General features: G+C 41.8%; 1 protein-coding gene across 1 annotated transcript in view; it reads left to right on the forward strand.

The window, feature by feature from the left end:
* The first annotated feature begins 16002 nt into the window (after positions 1–16002).
* Positions 16003–17695, forward strand: part of LOC118373117 (gamma-aminobutyric acid type B receptor subunit 2-like) — a 412635-nt gene continuing 410942 nt past the window's right edge. Inside the window, exon 1 of the mRNA XM_052470007.1 lies at positions 16003–17173. Coding sequence (XP_052325967.1) covers positions 16862–17173 — 312 coding nt within the window. The 5' untranslated portion in view covers positions 16003–16861. The remainder of the gene's footprint in view (positions 17174–17695) is intronic.

The following is a 17695-nucleotide window of genomic DNA, read 5'->3' on the forward strand; positions in this document are numbered from 1 at the left end:
GTGAGTTGGAAAAAGAGAATGAGATTGACCCTCAGCCAGCCCCAGGACCAGCCCGTCAGCTACCAGCTCATCAGCAGCCGGCAGGAGGAGGTATATGGATGTCAAAAAATTGTGAAATTGAATGGTCTTCTTGCCCAAGGAGTGAGCCACCCTGCATGGCTGCCAATGTGATAAGGATGCAACCAGGGCCGATGAGGATGGTGGTTACTCATGTTCAGGACATCGTCTTCTTTTGAACTGTTCATCCCAGACACCATCCAGAAAATCATTCTAGACTGCACTCATTTGGAGGGAAGCTGTGTTTTTGGAGAGAGATGGAAGGATATGAACCAAACTCATTTATATGCATACTTTGGGGTTCTTATCCTTGCTGGTGTTTTCAGATCCAATGGGGAATGAAGAAAATGGCGGAGAACTTTTCATGCAGCAATGTCTCTGGAAAACTTCTACATTATTTAGAGGATTAAGCATTTCAATAAAAGAGACACCAGACCAGCTCAGCAGCAGAGAGAAAAGCTAGCTGTAATCAGGTCAGTGTGGGACAAGTGGGTGGACCTGCTTCCCCTGTTTTACAACCCTGGGTCCAACATTGCTGTTGATGAGCAGCTTACGCTCTACACCTGCATTGCTTGCTGTTTGGGGTTTTAGGCTGGGTTTCTGTATAGCACTTTCAGCTGATCTAATAAGTGCTATATAAATACATTTGATTTGATTTGATATAGGGGCCGCTGCCTCTTCTAGCAGTACAAATCAAATCAAATGTATTGGTCACATACACGTGTTTAGCAGATGTTATTGTAGGTGTAGCGAAATGCTTGTGCTTCTAGCTCTGACAGTGCATTAATACAGTTGAAGTCAGAAGTTTACATGCACCTTAGCCAAATACATTTAAACTCAGGTTTTCACAATTCCTGACATTTAATCCTAGTAAAAATTCCCTGTCTTAGGTCAGTTAGGCTCAGGGTCAGGGTAAGGCAGAGGTCGGAAATCCATAAGGGGACAAAGGTACAGATCGGCAGGCAGGCTCAGTGTCAGGGGCAGGCAGAGTGGTCAGGCAAGGGTCAAAACAAGGGCACGAAAAGAGAGACTTGAATAAGCAGGAGCTGAGACACAAATGCTGGTTGACTTGAACTGGCAACAGACCAACAGAGAATACAGGTATAAATACACAGGGGATAATGGGGAAGATGGGCAACACCTGGAGGGGGGTAGAGACAATCACTAAGACAGGTGAAACAGATCAGAGTGTGACACTGTTAGATATTACTTGTTAGATACAGTTGAAGTCGGAAGTTTACATACACTTAGGTTGGAGGTTGTGGAGGTTTTTCAACCACTCCACAAATGTATTGTTAACAAACTATAGTTTTGGCTAGTCAGTTCAGACATCTACTTTGTACATGACACAAGTCATTTTTCCAACAATTGTTTACAAGACAGATTATTTCACTTATAATTCACTGTATCACAATTCCTGTCAGAAGTTTACATACACTAAGTTGACTGTGCCTTTAAACAACTTGGAAAATTCAATAAAATGTATGTCATGGCTTTAGAAGCTTCTGTTGGGCTAATTGACATCATTTGAGTCAATTGGAGGTGCACCTGTGGATGTATTTCAAGGCCTACCTTCAAACAGTGCCTGTTTGCTTGACATCATGGGCAAATCAAAAGAAATCAGCCAATACCTCAGAAATAAGATTGTAGACCTCCACAAGTGTGGTTCAATCTTGGGAGCAATTTCCAAACGCCTGAAGGTACCACGTTCATCTGTACAAACAATAGTACGCAAGTATAAACACCATGTGACCACGCAGCCGCCATACCGCTTAGGAAGGAAACACGTTCTGTCTCCTAGAGATGAACGTACTTTGGTGTGAAAAGTGCAAATCAATCCCAGAACAACAGCCAAGGACCTTGTGAAGATGCTGGAGGAAACAGGTACAAAAGTGTCTATAGCCACAGTAAAATAAGTCCTAAAACAACATAACCTGAAAGGTCACTCAGCAAGGAAGAAGCCACTGCTCCAAAACCGCCATAAAAAAAGCCAGACTACGATTTGCAACTGTACATAAGAGTTCCATTACAGTTTGTAGAAACATGTCAAACGATGTTTACAATCAATCCGTCGGGTCTCTTTATAATACATCTTCAATAATATTCCAACCGGACAATAGCGTATTGATTACAGAGGGAAAAGGAACAGCGCGCCCGCGTGACCGCGCAGTAAACAACTGATTGGCCACAGCCTAGTCCTCTTGTTGAAACAGCTCTTATTCGACCCCCTTCCACAATAGAAGCCTCAAACAACTTTCTAAAGTCTGTTGACATCTGCTGGAAGCCTTGTGAAGTGCAATCTGGCCCCATTGACACAGCATATTGGATAGGCAATCACTTAAATGAAACTTCAAACCTCAGATTTCCCATTTCCTGGTTGGATTTTTCTCAGGTTTTCACCTGCCATATGAATTCTGTTATACTCACAGACATCATTCAAACAGTTTAAGAAACGTCAGAGTGTTTTCTATCCAATACTACTAATAATATGCATATATTAGCTGGGACAGAGTAGCAGGCAGTTTACTCTGGGCACCTTATTCATCCAAGCTACTCAATACTGCCCCCTGTCACCAAGAAAAAAATTGTATTTGGCTGAGGTGTATGTACACTTCCGACTTCAATTGTATATATGTGAGTGAATGATTGAGATGTTAGTAAAATTTGTGTTTTCATCATTCTAGATTGGAGCCGGTAGCAACAAGAAAAAGTGCTGTGATGTCTGTGGACCTAAGAAGGACAGGAATACACAGTTCACCTGCATAAAGTGCAAGAAATATATTTGCAACACACACACACAGTAAAACTCTGTCCCTGTGGTGTGTAGACCGGCCTTAATTTGTGTTCAATAGGGCTCATTTATCATTTCCATAAAATACTATAAAATGTGTCCTTCCAATTTGTTCAGTTCAAAGCAGTAAACGTCAATAGTGATGAAAACCTTGTTTCATTTATATTTGTTCAAGATTAACATGATTTGTTCCACTCATGTCTTGATTATACTAACAGCGTTTTATTGATAAATGTGATCATGCAGAGGTGCAAATGGCAAATATTAACCATGTATGCTTGTAATGGGTGGCAGAGAAGTCAGGCGCAAAATAACGAACTTGGTATAAACGGAGTTGTTTAATAAGTGCTCACAAAACTCCGAACACCAAAATACACAAAATAATTCAAGTGGGTACAAAACCCGCCGCACACCAGAACATAACTTGCACATAACATACAATCAAACAATCACCGACAAGGACATGAGGGGAAACAGAGGGTTAAATACACAACATGTAATTGATGGGATTGGAACCAGGTGTGAAGGAAGACAAGACAAAACTAATGGAAAATGAAAAATGGATCAGCGATGGCTAGAAGGTCGGTGACGTCGACCACCGAACACCGCCCGAACAAGGAGAGGGACCGACTTCGGAGGAAGTCGTGACAATGCTGTCTATATTGCTTGTAATTTATCCAAGTCTACATCTAAGTATTAAGTATTTGTACGTAAATTGTTACGGCTGTATTGTTTTAAAAACCCAATAATGTTGTGGGACCCGTGAACGTTGGGTGAATAACAAAAATTCCCCAAACTGATACTCTATGTTAACTCAAATACTGGATACTGGAGGCCAGAATGCTTTCTCATGAATGGCAAGATATGCGTACCCACTTTTAAAACATGACCCATGTTTGTCTGCTTCATCTGACTTCTAGCAGATACAGAAACTAGTAAATCTTAAAAGTCATGCAATGGTAACATGCTGATGCAATGTTGCTAATTACAGTCTTATTACGAAGCCACAGAACTATAATTCTGTGATGATGAATTTCAGCCCTAAATTTGATTTCACATTTTATTGGTCACAAACACATATGCAGTACATAGCTGACAGTAGTCATCTGGATGTGAAATGTCACTGAATAGGAACACCTACGTGAGACTGCTATTCATTGACTACAGCTCAGCGTTCAGCACCATAAGCTATGGACCCTGGGACTAAACACCTCCCTCTGCAACTGGATCCTGGACTTCCTGACCCTCGGGTGGTAAGGGTAGGTAACAACACATCTGCCACGCGGATCCTCAACACGGGGCCCCCTCAGGGCTGAGTGCTCAGTCCCCTCCTATACTCCCTGTTCACCCATGACTGCATGGCCAGGCACAACTCCAACACCATCAAGTTTGCCGATGACACAACAGTGGTAGGCCTGATCACCGTGTCATGACGTTGGCCTGGGGGTAGGTTTATGACAGTCATAAATACCTCTTCCCCCCTTTTACCTCTCTCTACCCTACTGATGTGAAATTTGAAAACCCCAAGGTTAACATAGAGATTCTGGTAACATCAGAAGGTGGGGGGAAATGAACTATATTCTGGTAATCCGACCAATTGAACATATGCGGTGGTACTTAATGAATATGATGTCAGTTTGGTTGTCATCTGAGACATTCTCATCAATGATAAGATGACATAAACTCTACAGTGGAAAGTCTGCACATTGTAGTTATCGGATTCACATGGAATTGTTGTTCAATTTAAATGTTTGAATATAAAATTATTGGTGAAGAGATTAAATGTAATTTTAGCTTCCAAATGAGAAGCTAGTCAGGGCTCTGCTCAATCAGTGACCCGCCCCTGTGAAGAGACATGGGCTGTAGACTGTGAAACACGCCCTTCTCCCTCCACTACATAAGCCCTTGACGACAATAAGTCTGCAGCCTCTGCGTTAAAAGGACTAACATGTCAACTACAGAACTAAGCCAACCTCAGCGTGAGCTTTGGTTGCGAATGGTATGAACTTTGAACTCTTATTCACTACAGAAGTGATACCTCCTAGCCGTTGAGTAAGCAACAGTAGCTGCAAACTTTGGCTAGGAAAGAACAGACAGATTGTCCCGTCTATCACACAACGACATTACTACAACGTACCCAATTGACCACCAGAGGCATTCTTCAAAGGACAAAGCACTCGGTTTGGCAACACGGCCTTCCATCTACCACCAACCTACCGAAGCGCAGCCTCAGAGTAAATATTTATTGCATTTTCCAAATCCAAATGGGTGGTCATTTAGAATGCATAAGATACTGTATTTATGATAGCACAGCTTCTCCCTTTGTCCCTCAGTCTTCCCGCTCTTTCACTCAAACCCAGCCCCTTTTCTTTTGTGTAACTAGCTGTCATATCTGTTCCGCCCGCTAGGGACGTTTTCCTTTATGACGTAATTTGTAATCAAGGTATGATTCATTCTTTGTATATGTAATTCTGTGTGATTAATTAGGTATTTAGTAAATAAATAATTTAAGAAATTTTGTATTGCTGATTCAACTTGTTAGCCAGGGAAGATAACCAAGAATTTACAACTTTCAGATGAGGCTGAATTAAGGTGACGATTAATATTGACTGCTATTGATGTAAAATATTACTAGGTCTTTAAGAGTTTATTCGGAAGATCTATAAATATTATTTTTTGGTGCCCCGACTCTCTAGTTAAATAAATTTACATGATTAGCTCAATCAGGTAATATTAATTACGGAGAAAGGATTTTATAAAATAGCATGTCATATCACTTAATCCGGCATAGCCAAAGACACGACAACCGACAACAATGAGACAGCCAGGATAACAACCTCTCCCTCAACGTGATCAGGACAAAGGAGATGATAGTGGACTACAGGAAAAAGAGGACCGAGCACACCCCCATTCTCATCAACAGGGCTCTAGTGGAGCAGGTTGAGAGCTTCAAGTTCTTTGGTGTCCACATCACCAACAAACTATCATGGTCCAAACACACCAAGACAGTTGTGAAGAGGGCACAACAAAGCCTATTCCCCCTCAGGAGACTGAACATATTTGTCATGGGTTCCCAGAACCTCAAAAAGCTTTACAGCTGCACCATCGAGAGCATTCTGACTGGTTGCATCACTGCCTTGTATGGCAACTGCTCAGCCTCCGACCGCAAGGCACTACAGAGGGTAGTGCGTACGGCCCAGTACATCACTGGGGCTAAGCCTCCTGCCATCCAGGACCTCTATACCAGGCGGTGTCAGAGGAAGGCCATAAAAATTGTCAAAGACTCCAGCCACCCTAGTCATAGACTGTTTTCTCTGCTACTGGATGGCAAGCGGTACTGGAGTGCCAAGTCTAGGTCCAAAATACTTCTTAACAGCTTCTACTCCCAAGCCATAAGACTTCTGAATGGCTAATCAAATGGCTACCCAGACTATTTCTGTTGTGCCCCCCCACCCCCTCTTTACGATGCTGCTACTCTCTGTTTATTATCTATGCATAGTCACTTTCACTCTACCAACATGTAGATATAACCTAAATTGGAGATTCAATTTAACTTGTATTCGGCGCATGTGAGAAATACAATTTGACTTGATTTGACAGTAGTCTCCTCAACAGTCTGTACCCCTGAATGCATTTCTGTTCTGTTCCAGTGGATCCATGAATCTCCATTTCCGTTATAGAGGTTCTGCTGTTACTGTTTGTCTGACTGTTATATATTTGTAATGTATCTGTTGTCGTCTCCGACACCCCTCAACAGTGAGATGACTCATCCCTAGGGCTTTTATACGCAGCACACAGACATCTCTAAATACAGGAAATAAAGTGTGGTTGATATTAACAAAAACAACCTTCAAATCATGAGGCTGTGTTTTTCGTTGAGCGCTACTCAGTTACTCCGAAGGCAACCTAGTGTGTCCCTCCCCTCCTGCCTTGGGAAAGATACGAGTGTAATCTGCAGTGTCTTCATGTTCCCAATCTCATAAAACATGCATTTTCCCTGCGACGCCAGCAAACGGCTGTGACTGCAGTGAGAATCACCAATAGAACTTCTTGGTATGCATGGGATTCTCAGGACTGTGACTCCTGATTTGGAAAGCAATTATTCAAATATCTCCTCCACTATAACCGCACCATAGGTGTGTCAAGAACAAGAAGAAGAGGAGCATCTTTGGTTCATAATAAAATTGTTCTGCAGTGTCTGGTATTCCAGTAGTAACCGACTCAGCCATGTGTGAGATGACTCGGTTGTAAGGTCATACCACCCTTCCCCTTTGACGCTAGTGTGTGTCCTAAATGGCACTCTATTCCCTATATAGTGCCCTACTTTTGACCATTGTTTATTCCCTTAATCCTATCATAGCACACTACTTTTGACCTTTTGACCAGGGTCCATAGGTATTGAATAGGTATTGAATAGGCTAAGGAGTAGGGTTACCATTTGGGTTACACACTTAAACTGCATAGTTTCTCCTCTACAATGGTGATGAGGCATCTTTACTGTACGTTTATTAACATTACAGGCAATTGGGACTACGATAGGTTTTCCTTGACAAGATGAAAACCCCTCACCCTCAATTCTGAGGGATTATTAGACAACAGAGAGTTTGATTAAATTATATAACTTTTTAAACCATACTATAAAAGGACACCTTGTTAGGTTCCTACAATCCATGAATGTCCCTTAGTTCTAACTATAGAACTGAGGTACTGAGCCATGTTTTCCATCCTTTCCTTCAATTCACCAAACAGTCATTTAATCCCTCACATGGGTCCTAACTAGCTCCATCTCTGTATTGTAGAGTCCATTAAACTCCGCCAGTCAAACATTAGGAAACCTACTTGTATAATAACACAACCGTGCACTTGAATGGAATATGATGTTCTTTCTTGCTTGCCTCTTTATCTCCCAATGCCTACACCAACACACGCGTGAAATTCAATTATTTCCTAGGTCTCTAATGTTAACTAAACCAAGCTGTACTGAATGCGTTTTCATGTCAGAAATGGTGTGATTTAATACGGCAGGATTCCATTTCAATGAAAAGGAAGAAAAGAAACATGATTAACGATCTGTCAGGCAGTCCAGTAATCAGCAAATCTTCTAAATGCGTTCGTAAGAATAGACAGTGTGAGGCGGCTGTTATAAAATACACCCATCGGAAATATGATAAATCCGGCCTCATCCATAGTGTTTGGAACACCTGACGTATAATTCGTAGCAGTGAGGGATGTCCTCAAGCCATCCCATTCATCTCTATTGAACATGGACATGTGTATACTGTATATATGCATATATACTGTCACGCTCATCGTCATGATGAGACCAAGGTGCAGCGTGAATAGAGTTCCACATATTTTTAATGAACTGAAACTCACCAACACAAAACAACAAACAACCAAATGAAACGTGACGCTACTAGTGTGCACACAGGCACCTAACTGTAGACAAGATCCCACAACAGAAAGTGGGAAACAGGGCTGCCTAAATATGATCCCCAATCAGAGACAACGATAAACAGCTGTCTTTGATTGGGAACCATATCAGGCCAACATAGAAATACAAAACCCCCTAGACCTACAACAACCCTAGACATACAAAACCCTAGACATACAACACTAGAGTACCCACCCTAGTCACACTCTGACCTAACCAAATATATAGAAAACAGATAGAAAACAGAGATATCTGTATACAAAGATATATATATATAAGAACACCATCCCAACCGTGAAGCATGGGGGTGGCAGCATCATGTTGTGAGGGTGCTTTGCTACAGGAGGGACTGGTGCATGTCACAAAATAGATGGCATCACGAGGAAGGGAAATGATGTGGATATATTGAAGCCACATCTCAAGACATCAGTAAGTAAAAGCTTGGTCGAAAATGGGCCTTCCAAATGGACAATGACCCAAGCATACTTCCAAAGTTGTGGCAAAATGGCTTAAGGAGAACAACGTTAAGGTATTGGTATTGGAGTGGCAATCACAAAGCCCTGACCTCCATCCTATAGACAATTTGTGGGCAGAACTGGAAAAGCATGTGCGAGCAAGGTATAGCTCCCTCCAGTAACCACGAGCACAACCGTTCCTTGATTTTAACTGGCGGCTTTATTCTGTAGTTTTAGTCAGAATCATCACCTTCCGTGAGTACTATAAAGTAAATGAAAATACAGTTAAGCACACTCCTACAACCTTCTTATCTTATGAGTGACTTATTAGCTTGGTATAACTCTGAAGTGCTTACATACATAAACAGTTTAGCCGGAGCTATAACAGTATCAGATTAAACACATGAAAAAAGGAAAAATAACTCATTGGCTGCTTATTCCTGGCATGAATTCACACTTCATCCTTAATTATTGTAATGTTACCATCCTAACATACACACTTCAACCTTTACGAACTACACCCGATGACATGAAAATGTAGCTAACACAGCGCAGGATTGCCTTCCCTCCAAAGGTGTGTTGCTACAATAATGATCCCCGTTACAACAGTTATTAGCTACGTAGTTCCACTTGTCTTATCATTTCCCCCGCATAGCGAACACGTTAACTATTCAAACAAAAAACAACGACATAGACTTACAGGTTCACTGTCAGTTACACAAGGAGGCCTACAAACCTGACTCAGTTACACCAGCTCTGTCAGGAGGAATGGGCCAAAATTCACTCAACTTATTGTGGGAAGCTTGTGGAAGGCTACCTGAAATGTTTGACCCAAGTTAAACAATTTAAAGGCAATGCTACCAAATACTAATTGAGTGTATGTAAACTTCTGACCCACTGGGAATGTGATAAAAGAAATAAAAGCTGAAATAAATCATTCTCTCGACTATTATTCTGACATTTCACATTCTTAAAATAAAGTGGTGATCCTAACTGGCCAAAGACATGGCATTTTTACTAGGAATAAATGTCAGGAATTGTGAAAAACTGAGTTTAAATGTATTTGGCTAAGGTGTATGTAAACTTCCGACTTCAACTGTATGACTGCTTTCTTCTTTTTCAATACGGTTGCCATTATGGTCCAATTAGCAGAATAAAAAACTGAGTATACAAACGTTAAGAACACCTGCACTGTCCATGACATAGACTGACCAGGTGAATCCAGGGGTAAGATATGACCCTTTATTGATGTCACTTGTTAAATCCTCCTTTCAATCAGTGCAGAAGGAGAGAGAATGAGACAAGTTAAGGAAGGATTTCTAAGCCTTGAAACAATTGTGTATGTGTGCCATTCAGAGGGTGAATAGGCAAGACAAAAGATTGAAGTGCCTTTGAACGGGGTATGGTAGTAGGTGCCAAGCACAATGGTTTGGGTCAAGAACTGCAACGCTGGTGCTCAAAAGTTTTCCATGTGTATCAAGAATGGTCCACCACCCAAATGACATCCAGCCGTTTTGACACAACTGTGGGAATCAATGTAGTCAACATAGGACGACATCCCTTAGGAACGCATTCATAGTCGTGATCAAAAAATGTAGGAAGAATGATTTGTGACATGGATGAAATGATAAGAACATTGGAACATATTGAGTTACATCAATATAATTTAATCAAATCATGAACGTTGATTGCATGTATTTATACAAATGTGGTTGCTACAACATATTTAGCTCAGTCGGTAGAGCAGTAGGACAATGGGTTTAATTCCCAGGACCACCTGAGAGTAACAAATATGCACACATGGCTAAGTTGCTTTGGATAAAAACATCTGCTAAATGGCATATATGTACCAGTCAGAGGTTTGGACACACCTACTCATTCAAGGGTCTTTCATTATTTTGACTATTTTCTACATTGTAGAATTATAGTGAAGACATCAAAACTATTAAATAAAATATATGGAACAAGTAAAGAAAATAAAAAATAACTCTTGAATGAGTAGGTGTGTCCAAACTTTTGACTGGTAGTGTACATACACTGAACAAAAATATAAAACAACATGTAAAGTGCTGGTCCCATGTTCCATGAGCTGAAATCTAGAGGAAAAATAAACGCACAACTATTTAGGCGAGGTGCTTTCAAGTGGAAAACTTGAAAATAAAGGAGAAATTTAAGATCCCAGAAATGTATACACAAAAATCTTATTTCGCTCAAATTTTGTGCTCAAATTTGTTTACATCCTTGTTAGTGAGCATGTCTACTTTGCAAAGATAATGCATCCACCTGACTGGGGTGGCATATTAAGAAGCTGATTAAACAGCGTGATCATTACACAGGTGTGCCTTGTGCTGGGGACTATATAAGCCCACTCTAAAATCTGCAGTTTTGTCACACAACATAATGCCACAGTCTCAAGTTTTGAGGGAGCGAGCAATTGGCATGCTGACTGCAGGAATGTCCACCAGAATCTCTTCCCAGAGATTGAAATGTTACTTTCTCTACCATTAGCCGCCTCCAGTGTAATTTTACAGAATTTGGTAGTACGTCCAACCAGCCTCACAACCGCAGACCACGTGTAACCATGCCAGCCCAGGACCTCCACATCCAGCTTCTTTACCTGCGGGATTGTCTGAGACAAGCCACCCGGACAGCTGATGAAACTGGGTTTGCAGAATCGAAGAATTTCTGCACAAACTGTCAGAAACCGTCTCAGGAAAGCTCATCTGTGTGCTCGTCATCCTCACCAGCCTCTTCGCCTGAATACAGTTTGGCGTCGTAACCGACTTCAATGGGAAAATGCTCACTTTTGATGGCCACTGGCACACTGGAGAAGTGTGCTCTTCACGGATGAATCCCGGTTTCAACTGTACCGGGCAGATTGCAGACAGCATGTATAGCATTGTGTGGGTGAGCAGTTTGCTGATGTCATCATTGTGAACGGAGTGCCCCATGGTGGTGGTGGGGTTATGGTGTGGGCAGGCATAAGCTACGGACAACGAACACAATTGCATTTTATCGATGGCAATTTGAATGTAAAAGAGATACTGTAACGAGATCCCGAGGACCATTGTTATGCCATTCATCCACCACCATCACTTCATGTTTCAGCATGATAATGAACGGCCCCATGTCATAAAGATCTGTAATCAATCCCCAGAAGCTGAAAATGTCCCAGTTCTTCCATGGCTTGCTTACTCACCACAATCAACAGCCTGATCAACCATATGCGATGGAGATTTATCGTGGTGGTCACACCAGATACTGACTGGTTTTCTGATCCATGCCCCTACCGAGGTATCTGTGACCATCAGATGCATATCTGTATTCCCAGTCATGTGAAAGCCATAGATTAGGGTCTAATGAATTAATTTCAATTGGCTGATTTCCTAATATGAACTGTAACTCAGATAAATTCTTTGAAATTATTGCATGTTGCAGAGTCTGAGTCCCAAATGGAACCCCATTCCCTCTTTAGTGCAATACTTTTTTACCAGGGCCCATAAGGTTGTGTTCAGAGGTAGTGCACTATATAGCTAATAGGGTGTCATTTGGAACAGAGTTGTACTGTGGTCCAGACAGAGGTAGAGTTAGACACCATGGTTATGCTGCTAGTTCATTGTCACAGAGATCCTAATTAGACCCTTGGGTAAAAAGCAGAGCAGGGAAACTCACTATAGCTTTATAGTATTTTTGTTCTGTGTTTATGTACAGTCAGGTACATAATTATTGGGACCTTTGAAACAGATCATCAATATAGACTGCATAAATAAATAACACAAATACTGAGCTATATTGCATGCTCAAATTTGTTGAAAATTATTTCATTTTATAGTAATATAATTGCTCAAAGAAAGAGATTTAGTTTAACACGTAATAAAGAAATCTCTAAAAGATGGAGGTCAAAATTATTGGCACCCCTGTTTTCAGTACGCCAGCACCCTAGCCTTGTGAGGATAACAACACAGCCGTTTTCTAAAATGTTTTATGAGATTGGAAAAAACATTGAGTGTCATCTTAGACAACTCCTCCATAGATAATATTTCCAGATCCTTGATATCTTTTGTCTCTCTCGCTCTCTTCTTCTCTCGGTCTCTCTTTCTCTCTCTCTCTCTCTCTCTCTCTCTCTGCTGCAGTTGGAACAGTGAGGGAGGTGTCTTATGGGGGAATAAACAGATGGGACATCACAGAACAGAAAATAACAATCTGGCAATACTGAGAGAAGTCAGATCGACTGGTAGGAGGCTTTCATCTGGTCTAAACAGTTAGAAACTACAGAAATCCATGGTTGCCTCCCAAATGTCAACCCATTCTCTCTATAGTGCACTACTGTTCATCCCTAGCTTTGGCTACAAAATGGCAAACCAATTGTGTTCTTATTTATTTTCACAGAATATATTCTGAAAGACATGATTTGGCCGGGCATTACTTTAGGTGTGAAATAGTGATCTGGTAGCACTAGCACTGTCTCATTCATCAACATGGAATTGTCAACCCTCTTGAGGCTAGGTATTACAATACCTTTCTGATAGGCATTTTTCATTTTTTTAATACACTTTTTTACAAAGCTGATATAATCTGCAGGTAGACACATGTAGTTTCACATTTCCAGAATAGTATTTCGGAGCAGTATTCTCAAACTTCTCCCTTTATCTGAATAAAATCATCATCATGAATTGCAATGAATGACAAAACCAGTTGAGGAGAAAGCTCCTAATTGTGCCAAATAAATACATATATACAATACCACCGGAGATCGATGCAATCTCCAGCCCTTGAACGTAGCAGTGCCTGCTGGTTTTTATCCGTCAGTACATGTCACTGATTGGTTAAGGAGTAACAACACCTGCTATCCCAGCTCTAAACCATACACTGGCTCTGGATTTGTCCCAAATGGCATCCTATTCCCTATTTAGTGCACTCACACTGATTTAAATGCAGAGAAGATCTGAGAAAGTCAACCAGCAGACACTGTGGCCCTCCAGTAGCTTCCAGTGTAACCCGTTACTTTAGGGTCAAGTTTGATTTGGATAGTTAGAGATGGTTAGGCCCTTACTGTAACACACAAGTGGTTCCAGCAACAAGCCTATGGGGACAGACTGGTCCTCTAGGCATTATGATTATGTAGCGGTTAGGTGACATGAAGCCAGGAGGGTCTGTGGTAGGCCTAACCATACCCACCTTAATGCCTCTGTTTGTGTCCTTAATAACGATGGACGGACACATCATCATGGCTATACGCCAAATGGCACCCTATACCCTATATAGTGCACTACTTTTGATCATAGTCCATTGGTCCTTGTCAAATATAGTGCACTATAAAGGGAATAGGGTGCCATTTCTAACATGAACCATGACATTTGTAGATTAGGCAGAGCCATACACACTTCTAAGGTTAGAGGAGTGATGGAAATGGCTATGGTCAGTGGATTTGCCTTAAAAGGTTGCCATACATGTCTGGGTAATGTGGATGTACAGATCTCAACAGAATGTAAATGATACATAGCAGATGTTTCATCAGACTATGCATCATGAATCATTAACAGCTATAGGCTTTATTTCAGTGGGCTAACACAAAGCTGGCCTAGTGCAGACCTGATTCAGTAGTAAACTATACACCTGCATCCATATTGCCTAGTTTACACAATACCGTGTCACATAGTCCACGCTATATAGTTTATTTCAGGTTAAATGACTTTCATTACACTCTATAATGTTCTGTTTACATGCTCATACATTTTTAGAAGGTGACCAAACAGGTGAAACGCATGGTATCTCTGCATGCACAGTTGGCCTAACAAAATGCATTATAATTGCCCGAGGTCAAGCTAGTCTAGGCTATGGTGCCTCATTGACAAAACAGCAACTATGGAAATGCTTTCAAGTGTTTTCTATGGCACGAAAAGAGCAGTTGCCCCTGGTATGGATTCGCCTTGCTCGTTGATGCTGTTTAAGAAAAATCATAAAATGTACAGCAAACAATTTCAATAATTGCCTATTTTTCTGTTCGCCAATGGCGAAATGCAGTCGGTCATGTGTGGGTAGTTTGTGGTTAGAAAGGGATTGAGCGCCCTTGGCGAAGTACAGGTAGGTAATGGGCTAGACTGAATGTGAAAGGCTTTCACCGGAACATTACAAGCAGCCATAACTGTACAGCATACTTTTTTTACGCCTTGATCACACCAACAGTGCTTCTGCGCAAAATGGTACACAGCATAATCTGAATATGTGTGCAACAAACGTTCAAAATTCACCTTCTACTACCATTTCTGTCAAACTGTCTACGCTTACAGATTGACGCATATGTTCGATAAATCCAACATTTGCACCACACCGAACGCACTGCAACTGCCTCTGCAACGCAATGCTGCACGGCAAACGCAGCCTTTCGTTGGAAATGAATGTTATTCTGGTGTACCAAAATGAAATAATGCTGTCAGTGTGTTCGAGGCACAGAGAGCGCCGTGTCTAATGCTGTGTTCAGGACTTTGGAGAGCTGCATATTGCTCATTTAGTCCTCAGAAACTAGACTCAAACAGCACCAAAATCCCTATTTGTCAGATTGTATCAAATGTAGAGTATGTACACCTAATTATATTGTTTCTATTATGCTTTCATTTCAATTGGCATACCATTTTAATACATTACCCACCAAAGTCAAAGTGGATAATTACTCATGAGGGAAAGAGGTAAGAAACCGCTTGAAGATGCTAGGTGGCAGTGTTTATTTAACAAAGCGGGCGGCAATACGCATTCGTTAGTGTCTCAGACACTTTGTTTTTGTGGCGTTCAACATTCTCTTCTGCTACCATAACTTTATTATTATTATTTTTTAAAATAATTTATTATATGAACCTGGTGCTTCTGTAACGGAATCCTTAGATTGCTTATCTTGTGCTTCAACATATAAAATATCAACCATTTTGAAATGTAAGCTATATACTATGTTAATATAGCCTTCATAATATATTAATGTTTTACGACGCTTAACCATAGAGCCATTGCTTGACACAGCAGGCTACATGCAAACCCTCTTGCATGTTTGAAATCCTGTCTGTCTTCTAAACATGAAAGCCCAATAAATCACCTTTGCCTGTTAGGCGACAAGAGCTTGCACCATCCATCCATCCATCCCTCTGCGTTCCCCTTCCTCCCCTTTCTCTCTCTCTCTCTCTCTCTCTCTCTCTCTCTCTCTCTCTCTCTCTCTCTCTCTCTCCCCTTTTCCACATATATTTTGCTGCTCCCATTCGCTCGCGCTCTGAGCAGCAACAACATTAAATAAGTGAAGACTTTAACAGACACTCAGGCAGCCGCAGCATCGTCCGCAGCGAGCGCACACACACTGACTGACACAAGTCGCGTGGGCTGTCTGGACGCCGACGCCATCTGTTCTCGCCCACGCTGGACACGCTGCAATCAAGACTGCTTTTAAGATTATCTATTTAGGAAATTTTAACCAGAATTACCATATTCTCTTCGCCCTGAATAGACTACATATTGTAGTGCGTTGGCACGGATGCTCTATTAGGCTACTCTGCTGTCTCTTGGCTGGGGAAAATACTCAGGAGGTACATTTGTATCCATAACATTTGTCACCGAGGGAGGCTGACTGGTTGTCCTCTGTCATCTTGAAGTTGTCTTATTGAGCATCCTACAGACTGTGAATTGTGATGTACTTGTGTCATGGTCACCCTAGTTCCACAAGGTGAGGAGAGGGATTGAGTTGGAGAGATTTTTAACGCGGAGGGAGTTGTTGTGGATCACGCAGACCAGGAGGAGAGAGACAACCGTCGGCGCCAATAATACCTTCTGCATCAGAACCGTCTCCGTTTCTTCCATATATGGTACACCACTAAAACTGGACCCTTGGATTAATTTTACAGAATACCTGTCAACGAGAATATATCTGTTTTAAATTCACTGTAATAGACTTCAATCAGGTCGAGGTGTCTCACTGCGGTTGAACCCCCTACCAAGGCTAAGGTTGTGATTTTACCGTTTGGACCATTTTAATAATAATATTTCCCTTTCGGGTGGATTGTTTGACCATCTCGGACGACCACAAATGTGCGATGTCTGAGCAGTGAGAGCTCGGTGGGATCTGCTTTGGTCGCCCGGCGCAGTAGCATGGCCCCGTCCCGACGGCACTGCGGATGGGAGATGACGCCTCTGTTGGTATGCCTGCTCCTGTCCATCTTGATGTTTCAGCCTGCGCTAGCCAAGGTCTGCAATGACTATACGAGGCACGGTCAGGACAACAGCTGGTTCTCGGGGGATAATGAAAAGTTGCCCATCATGGTGCTCATGCCGATGAACGAGTCGGCGCTGATGAGCAGCATTAGTCAGGGCATCGAGCCCGCAGTCCAACTGGCCATACAACATATAAAAGAATCACGGAATTACAAGTTTTCACTCATCACCAAAATCTACGACACCGAGGTAAACTCATTCACCCACTCTGCACCATGGCCTTTGTATCCTATATCATATATGTCCGTTTGCTTTGGGTTCTGGGGCATAAACGTTTCAGGACGCTTTCGTTGTTCGTGTGTGTATGTGTGTGTCAGGGAGGGGAGGGGGGGTGGTGTAGCCTACATTGCCCTGGAGGTAGCGCTCATACAGCGCGCGCCCATGTGGAAAGCGTAATTCTGTTATCATGTGCGCAGTGTTGGAAAATGTGTTTTAATTTTCGTAATTCCTGGAGATTTTCCGCTGTTGGATTAACACAAAAACATACAGTATTGGATGTTGTTTTTCATTTTTGTTCTCATTCAATTTTGATAATTTATTTTTGTCATAACTTCATAAACAATGGCCATTTCAGATTAATTTGCGGTGGGTTGGAATAGGTGCCGCGCACGTGCAACAAACTCGTGATCAAATTACAATTAATCCTCCCTATTTGACGCCTTCACACTGCCGTAAGCTTTTCCTGCGCTGAAGACGTGTCATTATGGCTGT

The sequence above is a fragment of the Oncorhynchus keta genome, chromosome 19 (genome assembly GCF_023373465.1).
Source record: "Oncorhynchus keta strain PuntledgeMale-10-30-2019 chromosome 19, Oket_V2, whole genome shotgun sequence".
Taxonomy (NCBI): domain Eukaryota; kingdom Metazoa; phylum Chordata; class Actinopteri; order Salmoniformes; family Salmonidae; genus Oncorhynchus; species Oncorhynchus keta.